Raw genomic sequence first — 16,513 nt, forward strand, 5'->3', positions numbered from 1 at the left:
TTGCTGCTGCTTTTATTGATTTTATGTAAAGCACTTTGAACTGCAACTCTTGTACGAAATGTGCTATATAAATAAAGTCTTACTTACTTACTTACTTACTATTTTTATTAGATTTTTAATGGAATGGAAATTAATTCATAACCTAAACTTATTTTTGTATTAGATTGTTTTGTTTTTATACGTGCTATATTTGAACCCTGATGTTAATTCTGATTAAGTATATATCTTAGCATTTTGTCCTCTGTATTAGTTTTAGCCCACTAATTGCTCTTATATGTTTCACCTAATTGATTGCATTATGTCTTTTATAGTGCGTATAAATCATCATCATACTATTTTAATGCAATGTATCTTGTTGAGTTGTCTGTTTAGCTTGTTTTGTAAAACATAATCCTAAATCGAATCAAATCAAATCAAATCAAATACACTTCTTTGCAGTGAGAACTAAGAAAAATACAAAATACTCCTGAATTGTAGAAGAATCAGCTAATTGTAGCCTCCTCAGTAAAGCTGGCTAGGCTAAGGGCAGATGTGGCCGTGTGCACGCTAAGGCTAATGTGAATAAATTAAAAAAAAATTGATCAGCAAATCCTCTTCAGGTCTATCAGTTAGGATTGAGCTCACACTCTGTTATGTATGGTAGATTGTGTTAAAGTGTTTTTTTAAGCATATTCCATCTTAATGAATTTTATTCTCTATATGTTTCAGCCTGTTTGTTATAATTATCAAGAAGGGCCACACCCTTGTGTCAGTTATTGTCTTGGAAGGTTGTCAATACCCTCTTATAATCTAGTATTTTTCTCATTCTTATGTTTTTAAGATGGATTGATTTCAGTGGGCCTCTTTGTAAGCAGCAGTGATACGTCAAATTAATTCTGTAATGGAACATTAGAAAGAATGGATTAGATCCACTGGAGCCTTTACAGTGCCCTCCACAATTATTGGCACCGCTAGTGAATATGAGCAAAACAGGCTATGAAAAAATATATCTTTGCTGTTTATCCTCTTGGTCTTTCACTGAAAATATTCACAAAAATCTTTTTCATTGAAGTAAAATTATTGAAAGAAAAAAAAACTGTTGAGATTAAATAAATATTTTTCCCCAAAACATGTGTGCCACAATTATTGGCACCCCTTAATTTAATGTTTTGTGCAGCCTCCTTTGCCAAGATAACAGCTCTGAGTCTTCTCCTATAATGCGTGATGAGGTGGTGAACACATGGCACGGGATCTGAGACCATTCCTACATGCAGTATCGCTCCAGATCCTTCAGATTCTGAGGTCAACATTTGTAGACTCGGCTTCAGCTCATCCCACAGATTTTCTATGGGGTTTAAGTCGGGGGACTGTGATGGCCATGGCAAAACCTTTATTCTGCGGTCGGTGAACCATTTTTGTGTTGATTTTGAGGTGTGCTTCAGATCATTGTCCTGCTGGAAGGTCCAACCATGGCCCATTTTAAGCTTACTGGAGGGGGCTGTTAGGTTTTCATTTAATATCTGCTGGTATTTGATGGAGTCCATGATACCATGTATCCTAACAAGATGTCCAGGGCCTTTGGAAGAAAAACAGCCCCACAACATCAAAGATCCGCCACCATACTTCACATTGGGTATGAGGTGCTTTTCTGTATGGCTATCTTTCTGTCTACGCCAAACCCACCTCTGATGTTTGTTGCCAAAAAGCTTTATTTTGGTCTCATCTGACCATATAACTCGGTTCCATTGAAAGTCTGACTTACATTGGCAAACTGTAGGCGCTTTAGTTTGCTGTTGATTGACAGCAGAGGCTTTTTTCTGGCAACCCTCCAAAACAACTTGTGGTGATGTAGGTGGCGTGACTGGCGTCTGATGGTAGTTTTGGAGACTTTCTGACCCCAAGACTCAACTAACCTCTACAATTCTCAAGCTGTGATCCTTGGAGATTCTTTTTCCAGTCGAACCATCCTCCTCACGGTGCGTGGGGTCAATGTACACACACGTCCTCTTCCAGGCTGATTCTTAACATCTCCTGTCGCTTTAAACTTCTTAATTATTTCCATGATAGTGGAAATGGGTATTTTCAACTGTTTAGAGATTTTCTTGTGTCCATTTCTTGATTTGTGCAGCTCAACAACTTTTTGTCGCACATCGTCACTGTGTTCTTGGGTCTTTCCCATAGTGATGAATGACTAATGGAATTTGGCCTGTGTCACCTCATATTTGTACGCCAGTAGAACAGGAAGTCACGGTTGACCTCCTAAGAGTTCCTTATCAAACAGGTGAACTTAAAAATGTAAAACATGACTGGAAATATACTTCAGTTAGATTTTAATTATAAGATTTTTCTAGGGGTGCCAATAATTGTGGCACACATGTTTTGGGGAAAAATATTTATTTAATCTCAACAGTTTTTTTTTCTTTCAATAATTTTACTTCAATGAAAAGGTAAGATTTTTGTGAATATTTTCAGTGAAAGACCAAGAGGATAAACAGCAAAGACATATTTTTTTATAGCCTGTTTTGCTCATATTCACTAGGGGTGCCAATAATTGTGGAGGGCACTGTATCTGAGAGTCCTGGTGTTATTTTTCTTTAATGACTGATTCTTAGATTTAAATATATTAGTCCCTTGGTGGCATCCTTAACAAGCCTTCTGCTATGAACTAGTGCTGGACAGACGAGTGATACACTTCCCACAATCTGCTTGGTGTGCAGCTCACTGGCAGACACCTAGCCACACTCACATCTAGCTCCTTTAACATTGTTTGCACATGCAATGCTGTTTGGTACACTGACACAAACTCAAATAAACAACCAAAGGTTAAATATAACAGAGGGAGAAAGACTATTGGAGGTGATTAACTGTCCTGTCAATGTTTGCAGATTAAAGTGACTGACTGTACCCAATGTGAATTAAATTTAAGATTGTTTTTTCTTTTACTTTATAATATGTTTATTTCTGTTTGTGTGTCTAAGAGGGGGAGGCGGGGTGGGGTGGCATCAGATAGACTTAAATCTTTTCTGACATTAAAACAAAACTTTCATGAGAAAATACATTTAGTCGAGATTTAGGTCTGTCTATGTAAAATAAATACTCCTAATTAAATTAAATTTGGTTAGTAAATGAGGGAGGTCAGTTTTGTCCCACAACACAAGAGGTGAATGTGTAGAAAGGGTTAACTAACTACACTACCAGTTCCAACAAGGGCACAGCTGCAGCACTGTCCAATCAGAAGCCTTTATGACTTTATCTGAGCCCCTCCCTCAGAAACTCCTCACGTTGCTGTCCAGTTCCATGTGACACATCGTCCTAACAGAGTATATGCTATCTTTATGGGAAAAGGATATACACATAGACAAGAAACAGTGGCTGTGAAGACTGGAATACTGTCTTGAAATCTTGTCTCGTTTAATTTCAGTGAATTTTCTGGTTCAGGGTGACGCAAGTTTTCAGACAATTGAAAGTGAAAGCAAAGACTGTCAGGCATAACTGTAGAGCAACTGCAACTACCAGACAAAATGGCATCCAAGTCCTTTTCAGAGAGGATTTATCCTGTCCTGTGTGCTACAATATCTACAAGGATCCAGTTCTTCTGACCTGTACTCACAGCATCTGTAACTGCTGCCTGCAGAAGTTCTGGGAAACCAAAGGTTCCAGGGAATGTCCAATCTGCAGGAGAAGGAGCTCAAGGGAGATATATCCTCTCAACCGGGTTCTAAAGAACCTGTGTGAGACTTTCCAACAGGAGAGAAGTCAGAGAGAACCATTCTGCAGTCTGCACCGTTCTGAACTCAAGCTTTTCTGTGAAGATGACAAACAGCTTGTGTGTTTGGTGTGTCGAGACTCAAAACTCCACAAGAACCACAACTTCAGTCCTATCAGTGAAGCAGCACTTGAGCGTAAGGTAAGATTAGTGGTCATCAATTGTTTTCATATTGTCAGTGACAATGGTAAATCATATGGATTTTGTTTGTAAACCTTCACCCAGAAACCCACCTCAGCAGATAGTCGTGTGGTTGCTGTAGTGTTCATCCTAAACCACTAGGTGTCATCATGTCCCATATCTCATCTTTCTTTTCAACCTTTGCACCTTCTTGCATGACCTCCTCTCCATAAGCCTGTACCTACTGTACAAAACATCTCTTACAATTACAGTTATTATATTGTCTTGAATGCAGTTGAAGTTACCTTGATCAAGATATAAAAATTAACTGAATACATTGTTTCAGTGTCACCATTTTAGACTGTGTTTGACTTTTGCACAGTAATTTGTAATACCTAATTGAAAATCTAGCTTGTGAAGCAATTCATAAAACTTTCATAAGCACTCAATAATTTATTCATCAAGAAATATTTTACCATTAATAATATAATGGCATATAACAATTGATAATGAAATTACATATTATTTATAATGAAATATATGATACTGTGAGAAAATGAGACAGTACACAGAAGGCAGGCAAAGAGCACATGTACAATTCATATTACAATTTAAGGTCAGCATGTTATGTTTCACATTTAACAAACAGCTTTTATTATTAAGAACAAAGCTAAATTGTTTCATGAATTATTTTAATTCCCTTGACATGAAGTCTTGAAACATTATTATGTTTAATAATATCTTAAAAATGTATATATATGTATATGTGTGTGTTATATATATAAATATACATAAATATGTCATACTCAAAGCACTGTTAACACTGCAGTAAGCAGACAAATGTAATGGATCACAATCAGCTACCAAGCCAAACATGCTTATACAGTGCCCTCCACAATTATTGGCACCCCTAGTAATTATGAGCAAAACAGGCTATAAAAAAATATGTCTTTGCTGTTTATCCTCTTGGTCTTTCACTCAAAATATTCACAAAAATCTTACCTTTTCATTGAAGTAAAACTATTGAAAGAAAAAAAAACTGTTGACATTAAATAAATATTTTTCCCCAAAACATGTGTGCCACAATTATTGGCACCCATTAATTTAATGTTTTGTGCAGCCTCCCTTTGCCAAGATAACAGCTCTGAGTCTTCTCCTATAATGCGTGATGAGGTTGGTGAACACATGGCACGGGATCTGAGACCATTCCTACATGCAGTATCTCTCCAGATTCTTCAGATTCTGAGGTCAATGTTTGTAGACTCGGCTTCAGCTCATCCCACAGATTTTCTATGGGGTTTAGGTCGGGGGACTGTGATGGCCATAGCAAAACCTTTATTCTGCGGTCGGTGAACCATTTTTGTGTTGATTTTGAGGTGTGCTTCGGATCATTGACCTGCTGGAAGGTCCAACCACAGCCCATTTTAAGCTTACTGGAGGGGGCTGTTAGGTTTTCATTTAATATCTGCTGGTATTTGATGGAGTCCATGATACCATGTATCCTAACAAGATGTCCAGGGCATTTGGAAGAAAAACAGCCCCACAACATCAAAGATCCGCCACCATTCTTCACATTGGGTATGGGGGTCTTTTCTGTATGGCTATCTTTCTGTCTACGCCAAACCCACCTTTGATGTTTGTTGCCAAAAAGCTTTATTTTGGTCTCATCTGACCATATAACTCCATCGAAAGTCTGACTTACATTTGGCAAACTGTAGGCGCTTTAGTTTGTAGTTGATTGCAGGCAGAGGCTTTTTCTGGCAACCCTCCAAAACAACCTGTGGCTCCACAACTTTCCGTCGCACATCGTCACTGTGTTCTTGGGTCTTTCCCATAGTGATGAATGACTAATGGAATTTGGCCTGTGTCACCTCATATTTGTACGCCAGTGGAACAGGAAGTCATGGTTGACCTCTTAAGAGTTCCTTATCAAACAGGTGAACTTAAAAATGTAAAACATGACTGGAAATATACTTCAGTTAGATTTTAATTATAAGATTTTTCTAGGGGTGCCAATAATTGTGGCACACATGTTTTGGGGAAAAATATTTATTTAATGTCAACAGTTTTTTTTTCTTTCAATAATTTAACTTCAATGAAAAGGTAAGATTTTTGTGAATATTTAGAGTGAAAGACCAAGAGGATAAACAGCAAAGACATATTTTGTATAGCCTGTTTTGCTCATATTCACTAGGGGTGCCAATAATTGTGGAGGGCACTGTAATTAGTGTTCTTAATATAACATCCAGATATATAGAGAAATGTTGACAGTCCATACCTTAATAATGTGTTCATTCATAACAGGAAGAACTGAAGATCAAACTGGAGCCCTTACAGAAGAAGCTGGTCAACTTTAAACAAGTTAAAACAACCAGTGATGAAACTGCCCAACACATAAGAGTAAGAGTTATCGATTGTTTCTTTTAAAACAACACTACATAAAACAGAAACTAATATCATATATAAACTAAGACACCTTTGTGTGATGACATGTGGTATTACAGGTCCAGACCCAACACACAGAGAGGCAGATCAAGGAGGAGTTTGAGAAGCTTCACCAGTTTCTACGAGATGAAGAGGCAGCCAGGCTAGATGCACTGAGGGAGGAAGAGAAGCAAAAGAGTCAGATGATGAAGAGGAAGATCGAGAAGATGAGCGGAGAGATCTCATCTCTTTCAGACACAATCAGAGCCATAGAGGAGGAGATGGGAGCTGATGACATCACATTCCTGCAGGTAGGACCCATGCTTTATCTTTGTTAGTGAACCTCTGATATCCAAATCTGATTTTGGAGTCTTGTGAGGGACCGAGGCGGCCACCCAACGTTTTGGGATGTATGTGACTGGAGTCGGTGGTGAAGTGGGGAAAAAACCACGGTGCAGGAGATGATGTGTTCTTGGAAAAATATAATATTATTTATTTTGCTGGGAATATATCTCCAACAGCCCCAACCATATATACAAAACAAACAAACATTAATTCATACTCAACAGTACTCAAACTAGTAAACCAGTAGTCAACCAGTGGGGTAACCCTCTCCACATTAGTCCTATAATATACATACTATGTTGCATTAACAAATACATAAGCCCAAGTTCACCAATGCACCCATAACCATACATTTACAATATTTACACCTCTTACACACACCACACATATTATTAACATACATACATACATCTACTTGAGGCCAGCCGGGTAGAGATAGAAAAAGAAGTTTGTCAGTCTTGATGTTCAGATTTTGCGCCTAAACTAGCTATATCGTATCGTCTCGTCACATGATCAAATAGAGACTTGACATTGGATAACAAGATACATATTACCCAGCAATCATCATTGCATATCTGTATATGACAAAAATAACAAAGAAAATATTGATAAATAAAGATTGAGTTTTTTTTTTTTTATAGTTTCTATAGTTTATGTAGGATAAGCATATAATTGTGTTATAAATAGCTACAAATGATTTCCCCCCAAAAACAGGTTTGCCATTTTCAGGGCATATATAGCATAAGGTGTCATAAAAAATTGAAAACAAATTCATCGTTGATCGCAGTCGCGTTAAACTAGCGACATTCTAACACTTTGACAGTCATATGTCCGAGAAAAGTAAGAAGGCAGGGCCTCCTTTGCCTACGAATCCTCCGCGCTGGCTGCATTGTCTATAGTTATGCCCCTGGCGCACATGCACATTTTCTAACACAGCGCAGGTACACTAAATTAAAGCCAACAGCAAATTAACAAAATACACCTCTTTCAACCACAAATAAGAGATACATAACAGCGACTTCACGCAGAGGCTCTGGCTTAGGGGCCCCCTGAGCTCATGGGCCCCTGGGCCTGGGCCCGGTAGGTAATCCATCTCTGCATACATATGGTAAATGTGCACAGCATACATGGGGTAAATGTGCATTATACATACAAACAAAATATGGTATAAACATGATGCATATAAAATTGGTAGTTGATAAGGTGGGAAGACAGCATTCAAGTATTGTAGAACAGCTCAGTGGGTATACAGTGTGCTCATAGGGGTTACTATTACAAGGGTAAGTAGAATTAAGGAACAGAAAACTATATCGATGGTGGCAATTATTTACATTGTCGGTAAATAGGCTAGCACAGAGTATGGGGTAGAATAAGTGTATGACAGTGTGGTGGGGGTGGGTACGTGTAGGCTGAGGGTTTCTGCAAGTAGGTCAGGTGGAGAGACTACAAGCATCATCCCACAACGAAGATAGTCTGCTCTAGGAGGGGAAGAAAGAAACAACGTGAGTGGGTAGTGTTCAATTTGATAAACAGATAAGGAGCTACATTTAGGTAAGAAATTAACAGTAGGTAATTTAGATTAGATTAGATTCAACTTTATTGTCATTGCACAGAGTACAGGTACTGAGGCAACGAAATGCAGTTAGCATCTAACCAGAAGTGCAAAGTAGAAGAGTTAGTGGTGATCCGTAAGCCGCAGTTCATCCATTTTATTCGCCAGAGACCGAACATTGGCGAGGAAAAGGCTGGGTAGAGATAGCCGGTGAGGAGTTAGCTTTAGCCTAGCTCGTAGCCCTCCTCGCTTCCCCCGCCTTTGTTTACGGTCTCGACGCCGCCTGTGAGCACTTCCGGTCGGCGTAGCCGGGTTGGTAGCCACCGCTGTTTGGTGATCTCTGGAATGAGCCGGTGACTGTCGATAAAGTTGTCAAAATCGCAAGAATCCGATGTCCAAAAGTTGCTGACGGTGTATTGAGGTAAAGGCAAGACTGTTCTGAGTGAACAGACTTGAGATTAACAGGCAGAAAACTACTAATTTGCAGATTCTGGGTAGACGCTGAGCCTCGCGTTGTTTCACTGCGCCGCCATCTTGGTCAGTGGCCTCAGTATCAGTATTAGCATTAGCAATAGGATATAGAAGGAGAGGGAGAGAGAGGCTGCCTGGCAAATTGTATGGGATTTTATTTATGTTTAGTTTTGATGAGTTATGTTTAGTTATGGTTGGCTGACATGGTGCATGTATATTTTAGTTAGGATAGCAAGGGTGGCAGGATACACAACAGTGCCCAACTGGCTGGTGACAGCCGCAACACACGTGACATGCCTGTACCCAGGATCCGTAAGGGCACTCCTTCATGGTACAAAATGCACTGTCTGTACCCAGTTTTATTGATAATGGGAATTGTATAGTTATAGGTTAGTTATGTTGACTGGCTTGGTATGTGGTGGTTGTTAGGGTTAGAATGATGCGTAACCCATCTCCCTCTTTAATTTCACAGAACTACAAGAGCACAGTGGAGAGGTGAGTGATCTGTCTCCTGTCTCTCTCTTCTCTGTGGTTCTGAACCCAAACCCACAGCAGCACTGACTCCTGAATGTTATTCCAGAGCCCAGTGCACACTGCAGGATCCAGAGAGGGTTTCAGGAGCTCTGATCAATGTGGCAAAACACCTGGGCAACCTGAAGTTTAGAGTCTGGGAGAAGATGCAAGAGATTGTTCAATACAGTGAGTGAACACACACACACACACACACACACACACACACACACAGACGCACACAAACACTCACATACCTCTTAATTTCTGCCCAGTGTTCTCCTCCTCTCTGCCTCCTCACCATCACGTCTCTGTGGGCTCCACATGAATCTGCTCTCTAAGGTTTAGTGACGCCACAGACATTCTGAGCTGCAGGCTGAACTCTTTGCTGTTCAGCAGGTTTACATGAGGCCAGACAGCAGAGAGATCAGCTGACACCCATCCCATGTAGGTGGAGGCTTTATTCCTTTTCATCATGTTGATCTTCAGCATGGAGTTCCAGGAGTGAGTCCAGTGCTGGAGACTGGAGTGGTGATCAAACTTCATACTCTCTCATCCTGCCTCTGGTGTGACATTCAGGCCCTTTGCTCAACTCAGTTAAGTCCATAACAGGGGCTTCATCATCAGTGTAGCCAGGAATGGGATAGAAAACAAGTGGCTACAGGGTAATGTGAATGTCTGTGTGGAACTTGGGTTGGCATCTTATCATTGACCGCAGGCTGGTGTACTGGGGACCTGTCTCTTTAGAGCAGAAGAAAAGAAAAAAAATGTGTCTTTGGATTTTGTATCACCAATTAACACTGGGAATCATTTTTGATACACACATTCATTCATCACCCCTATTAAGTTATAATGGGCCACAGAAGATTGTGAAGTAGTAAGGATTTTAGTATGCTTCAACTTATATTGACGACTGATAGTAATCACAACCATCATCATTATTCTCAATATCATCAGTACTTCAACTAGATTATCAGGTGTGTTCTCTCTCTTTCTCTGCAGCTCCTGTGACTCTGGATCCCAACACTGCAAACCCACAACTAATCCTGTCGGAGGATCTGACCAGTGTGAGATTCAGCAATGAGAGACAGCAGCTTCCTGATAACCCAGAGAGATTTGATATGTATCCCTGTTTCCTGGGCTCTGAAGGCTTCAACTCAGGGACTCACTGCTGGGATGTGGAGGTTGGGGACAGTGATGACTGGCTCCTTGGAGTGGAGACAGAGTCTAGTCAGAGGAAGGGACTGAGTTTCCCCAGTGGAGTCTGTGGTGTGTGGCATTATAATGGTGCATATGAAGAGCTCTCTCCATCCCACCCACTCACTCCCCTCACAGTGAAGCAGAAACCCCAGAGGATCAGAGTGCAGCTGGACTGGGACAGAGGAGAGCTGTCATTCTTTGACCCTGATAATAACACACACCTGCACACTTCCCCACACACTTTCACTGAGAGAGTCTTTCCATACTTTATCACTAAGTCATCTCTGAGGATCTTACCAGTGAAGGCTGCATTAACAGTAGAGCAGCTCAGTTAGAGTTCAGACACCTGCTGCAGTTCATCTCCTGCAGGAGGGAAACACTGAGCATTGATGATCAGGCAACATTTTTATTTTTGCAATTTGTTTTGGCATCACACAATTATATTTCATAGTTATTTAATTTTCATAGGGAATGCAATAAGTCATATGGAGGAGGTGGGGCAAGAATTCTCCTTATTTTTTAGACTTTTCATGAAATGACTAGTTTTCAGAAACTCTACTATGATGGGCACCTGTTGCCTAATAACCTGATATCTTCACGCCTGAACTGCTGTGGAGATGAATTTATAATGATGATTGGCTCAAAGATTATGTTTCAGATCAAAATAAATTATTAGATTATTAGATAGGTCCTGCTCTCATTAAATAAATTCATAACCGGTGACATGTTAATAATGTCTGTAATCTAGAATATTGAGATGAGTTTATAATGATGAGTTTCTGTAAAATGAATGAATGTAAATGTAAAATGTAATAGAGTGTTCTGTTGGAATGTGGAATGTTTTTGTCCCTGCCAGCATTCCTTGTTGTAATCACTGAGACTGATCAGGAGATGGAACAGGAATTCCTCTACATCACTGGTCTTTCTTACTGAAGTTCATTTTGTAGAGAAAAACATTTCAGTGAAGAGACATGTAGTAATGGCTAATGTCTCCATAATGAAATATATAAATATCAGGTCAGGCTCAGACTGTTGAGGGTGCAGAGTTTATCCAACCACAATGGCTATTTAGCAAGACGAGTCACGACAACAGCGTCCCCCAGAGTAGAAGAATGATTCCACAGGCTGTCCTATAAGAAGTGCTGTTGGAATAGGGTGTGGCATTACCATAACACTTTAATAAATATATTTCATAATTGTTCCATGTCCAATGTTATTATAATTATCTTATATATGGTATCATATATTGGTATCATCAGTAAATACAATGATTTTAGTGTACCCACTTCAATAATGAAATATTTAATAGAAATCAGAATCAATATGAATGGAAATGAATGTCATTTTATTCAACATATGCAATATAATAGTCTCTCATCCATAACATTTAAATTCCTTCCATTTGTTCACACTGACTTATCAAAAAGTGTGACAGTAAAACCATCCACAGAGACAGCTGTCAATCAAACTGCATAATTCATATCCTACTAGACTCTGGTCCAATAGCTGTAAAGTATTTGCTTTCTCTTCATCTGCACTCTGTCCCCTTTTTCTGTTCCTGTTTCTCCCCTTGGCTCCCTCCTTTTGTCTCCCCTACAACAGGTACATGGTGGCAAGGCAGGATCCCAGTACAGTGGCCCAGAAGGCTCTAGCTACACTGGCGGCTCCGATCTCAGTGCGGTTGTGGAAGGCCTTGTCATGGACATAGGTGATGATGAAGAGGGCTCCCTCGAAGGCTTCCTCACAGGCCGGCTGGATCTGCTCCTCGGGGAGGAGGTGGCCAAACTCGCCTTTGTCCCTCAGCTCAAAGGTGTAGGAGAAGGGGATCCCCATCAGGCGAGCCCAGTCTCGGGAGGAACCAGAGTTAGGGTCTGGAAGACAGAGGAGAGAGAGAGAGGGAGATAAAGGAAGAGGGAGAGAGAGAGGGAGAGTGAGGGAGGGAGGGAGAGAGAGAGAGAAAGAGAGAGAGAGATAAGGGGATTGTTATTTGCTGTGCACACACATTTGCAAATATTCTATTCTATATTTACACAATCAAATAGATAGATTGAAAGACAGACAGACAGACAGACAGACAGACAGACATACAGACAGTCCCTCACAGAGAATATCAGGTGAGGTTCCCACTCGGTAGTCCATCCCATGTACGGCCTTCATGGCTTTAGCAGCAGCCCGGCCCACAGCCATCTGTGGAGGAGACACACTACTGACACACAGTTCTGGCCCAGATGCGGCCCGCTGAGACTGTTACACTTTATGGGGGGTTTGCTGCAGCATAGTATATAGGGATGAAGTTTAAAGTTTGACCATTATAAACTGCAGTATGCGTGTGTGTGTATGTGTGTGTGTGTGAGTGTATGTGGTTGTGTGTGTGTGTGTGTGTGTGTGTGTGTGTGTGTGCGTGAGTGTATGTAGGAGTCTCACCAGCTCGTCATAGTTGGGTGCTGAGATGTGGGGGTGTCCATACGGCAGGAGCAGTAGTTGACCTGCAGAGTGGATGGTGAGGAAGCAGAGGATCTGGTCCACTCTGCTCCCCACAAACTGGGTCACCGCCTGGGCCTCTTTCTCTGACACGGGCCCAGAGCCACAGTACGTGTTGTGGCAGCAGTCTCTGGACACCCCCACAGCTGGAGCACAGGGAAGCAACTCAGGAATGCATATTCACATTCATTCTCATGGATTAATAAGCAAAGCATAAAATTTTGTCATATCTTTCATATACACATTATAGTTAGAAACTATGGCGTATCTTAGGTATGGCAGGTATGGCAGGTATGGCACGTGCCCAGGCCACATGAAGGGGGCGCCACTGAGCAGTTTCTAGTCAGACAAGCCATCCTCAAAAGGTGAAAACATTTCCCGCAGATGCATGCAGTTCTTTAGATAACGGCAGAATTTTCGATTTGGAAATGTAGATATCCCCTTTTCGCCGTGCTGAAACTCACTGCCCCAGTTTGCATTGAAGTTCCTGTTGAGATCCACGCCATGGCAGGTACAGCCTTCAGGGGGCGTCGACCTTGACTTTCTCCACAGTCGAGTCTGGGTAAACAGTCAATCCCTTTTCAAAGCTCTTTGTCACAGTTTTAGTATATGACCTCAATATCCCAACATAGTCATTAGTTTCTCAGCTCAATATCCTAATATATCTTTTAGAAAGAGGTCCTACTTGGTAGTCTGGTGCTGCCAACCTATATTCACTGCTTACATTGTGGTATGGAACAACTGAATTAGACACCAATTGGATTAGGGGGATAGACACTGAGCACTGACCCTAAATTTATTTATTGTGATTGGATCAGGTCAGAGCTTACTTCACAAACACAGAGATCCCTTCAGAGAAATGGCTAACAGAAACTATTACTAAATAGAATCAACAGTGATTAAGCTTACCCAACCCAGTAAGGAAAAGAGCCAAAACACCCTCAGAAAAGGCATCCTGCTCGTTATTTCTCAACTTTACCAACATAACTTTTGACAAAATACTGTCTACCATAAACACATGAATCAGAAGATATTGAATGAACGGAATAGGCCTACTGCAATGATGATTATGGCTGATGTTCACCAGGTAACTCACACTCTCATTAATCCAGCTGTACATGTAGCCATCAACATTCAGCACAGGGGTGACATACAAGTCCATGTTCTTTAGCATCTCATTAAGCTTCTTGTCTGTTTTGTAGTGCAGTAAAATCTGAACAAGAAAAAAAACCAGCAGTATTTTAAATCACTGTCTCTCAGTTCAGTTCATAAGGTGCGATAGTGCAGTATGTTTTAGGATGTCTACTTAATCAAGCTTGATTGACATATTACTTATTAAACTGAAAATATGTAAAAGCCTTGCAAACACCACCAATAGCCCAGTTGGCACTGTCACAAGCTTGCTATCATGCTAACTGGCATATTTTGGTTATCGGCGATGTCGAGCTGTGAAGGCTTTTCTTCTTCTGACTAAAACAACAAAGCTACATAGTGCAAAAAGTGGCAAATTGTCACATAGTGTGGTTTTAACCTGTTAGTGATGCTCTTTCTGTACCTCTTTAACAAACCACTGGCAGAAGGCAGGAGCGATCCACTCTCTGGCGTGGATACCACAGTCCATCCAGATGGCTTTCTTCTGCACTTCCTCAGAGCCTAGACCAATCTGGCACACAGCAGTCCATACAGTCACATCCAACCCTGTGCACCGTTCCATATGCATGCATATAACATGCAACTCACACACACACACACACACACACACACACACACACACACACACACACACACACACACACACACACACACACACACACACACACACACACACACACACACACACACACACACACACACACACACACACACACACACACACACACACACACACACACACACACACACACACATACATCTGGGCCTTGATCCGGAGCCGCTCTAGAATGTAATGGGCCCATGATGCACCCTCCCTCTTTCTCTCTCTCTGCATTATCCTGCTGACAGACGGACAAACAAACACACAAACTGAACCAAAAACAGGCTCCTTGGCGGAGGTACAGATTGAACCTTGAGGTATGTGATGTTCCTGCCCTCAAAGGTCTCTCCGTACACAGAGGAGGACACCAGCTCCGGGTTATCTGTCACCACACGCTCCATCCAATCAGAGATCTGAGAAGGCAAAAGTGGAGATGTCCTACCGTCACAAGTGGAACATTCTAAAAAGGATCTCTTACCGATGTAGCATCAATAAACAAGATCAATAAATTAGATAAATAAATAAGATCAATAAATAAGATCAATAAACAAGATCAATAAATTAGATCAATAAACAAGATCAATAAATTAGATCAATAAACAAGATCAATAAATAAGATCTGGCCCTGGTCAGCCCAATCCACTCTAGGATCTCTGTACTTGCTGATATGAGAAAGGAAGAGAGGGGATGTTCGGCTATCACAAGCTCAGAGGATTGAAGGGACCTTCTGACAGTGATGATTTACTAAGATATCACCAGACTACTGAACCACTGGATCTAATCCAGTCATATTGTGTCAGGGAATCTTTATATCCACTGTTAAAGCAATTCTAGTTATGAAATTAAAACATTTCTACATTTAAACAGTTCCATGACTACATCAGTTACAATGTTGCTGTAAAATTGAGGTTTCAGAAAGTTGTAAAATCTACAGACACAGATAGATTACAGTTAGCTTAGTCATTCTTAGAAATTGCTCCTTAACAGTTTTTGTCTCAAAATGGCACAGCACTCTCCATGTGGTATGCAGCTGGTGCCCAAGAGGAGTTTTTTCTGCGGTACAGTAGCATTGTGGGAATGGAGCAAAACATCTTTTTAAAGTAATTTCTGAGCTTTACTAGTTTCCCCATTTCCTTGTTGTAAGGGTGTAAAGCTGTAGAGAAGGTTGTGAAAAAGGCTGAGAAGGAGATAATATTCACTCACCTCTGACACTGGATGGTATCTGGTATAGTCATAATTCCAAGGGGTCCCTTCCTGCATAGATCTGCAAGCATACAATATGACAGAGGAAATGAACAGGACAAAGATTTGTCCATCATACTGACAACATCAAACATTTTCATTCAGCAAAAGAGTTCCTAGACATGATGGCTATGAGGGACAGAAATGTAACGCTTTCACATTAAAGCAGCCATCAACGCCTCCTGAAAGTGAACAGATTGGATATTAACACGCTTACTCACTTGTCTGAGGTGCAGTCTATGTTCTGTACACACAGAATCAGGAAAGCCAATCCAGCAGCGATCATAATGTCGTCTTTCCTCATCACGACCAAAACACATTCTGTCAGTCAGACAGTCCACTGCACTTATCTGATAGTGCAGTCAGTCACGAGAGATCATAAACTTAGATTATGTGCAGATAAACACATGAGGGCAAAGGTTACTACCCTTCACCCTTCTACTGCCCTCAACTCTCTCTAATCTATAAGAAGAAAATGAAAATATTAGTTCATACAATCAACAGAGTGTCAAAATTAGACCAACTGTTTGCTTTCAGCGTTATATAACTTGGTACAGAGAGGAGACCCTGAGAAAATAAGTGTGAATAGAAGTTGTGTGGATGTGTCGTAGTCATTGAAAATACATCCAATGGAATATCATTACTCACTAACATGGAATAAGAGCAAATC

At 40.8% G+C, this 16,513-nt stretch overlaps 2 protein-coding genes across 2 annotated transcripts; one reads left to right on the plus strand and one right to left on the minus strand.

Moving 5' to 3' along the window:
• Positions 1-3,417: 3,417 nt before the first annotated feature.
• LOC122132502 (zinc-binding protein A33-like) lies at positions 3,418-11,543 on the plus strand (the record flags this gene model as incomplete). Its single annotated transcript, XM_042707191.1, has 5 exons — positions 3,418-3,886; positions 6,170-6,265; positions 6,370-6,600; positions 9,305-9,356; positions 10,170-11,543. Coding segments are annotated over 5 exons (1,381 nt in total), but the record flags the coding sequence as incomplete, so codon positions are not given.
• Positions 11,544-11,691: 148 nt separating this feature from the next.
• On the minus strand, positions 11,692-16,187 carry LOC122132503 (carboxypeptidase O-like). Its single transcript, XM_042707192.1, has 9 exons — positions 16,065-16,187; positions 15,805-15,865; positions 14,913-15,014; positions 14,404-14,511; positions 13,945-14,061; positions 13,313-13,406; positions 12,792-12,994; positions 12,470-12,554; positions 11,692-12,238 (listed from the first exon to the last, which is right to left on the minus strand). The coding sequence occupies exons 1-9, from the start codon at positions 16,145-16,147 to the stop codon at positions 11,961-11,963; spliced, it is 1,131 nt and encodes a 376-aa protein (XP_042563126.1). The 5' UTR covers positions 16,148-16,187; the 3' UTR covers positions 11,692-11,960.
• Positions 16,188-16,513: the final 326 nt, after the last annotated feature.

Source organism: Clupea harengus, unplaced genomic scaffold (assembly GCF_900700415.2).
Source record: "Clupea harengus unplaced genomic scaffold, Ch_v2.0.2, whole genome shotgun sequence".
Taxonomy (NCBI): domain Eukaryota; kingdom Metazoa; phylum Chordata; class Actinopteri; order Clupeiformes; family Clupeidae; genus Clupea; species Clupea harengus.

Excerpts from the sequence above, each read along its gene's own strand:
- LOC122132503 (XM_042707192.1), bottom strand. The coding sequence starts at position 16,147 with ATGAGGAAAGACGACATTATGATCGCTGCTGGATTGGCTTTCCTGATT. Across the intron at positions 15,866-16,064 it reads ATAGACTGCACCTCAGACAA|ATCTATGCAGGAAGGGACCC; the intron begins GTGAGTAAGCGT and ends GTATGCTTGCAG. Across the intron at positions 14,062-14,403 it reads GCCAGTGGTTTGTTAAAGAG|ATTTTACTGCACTACAAAAC; the intron begins GTACAGAAAGAG and ends TTTCTTGTTCAG.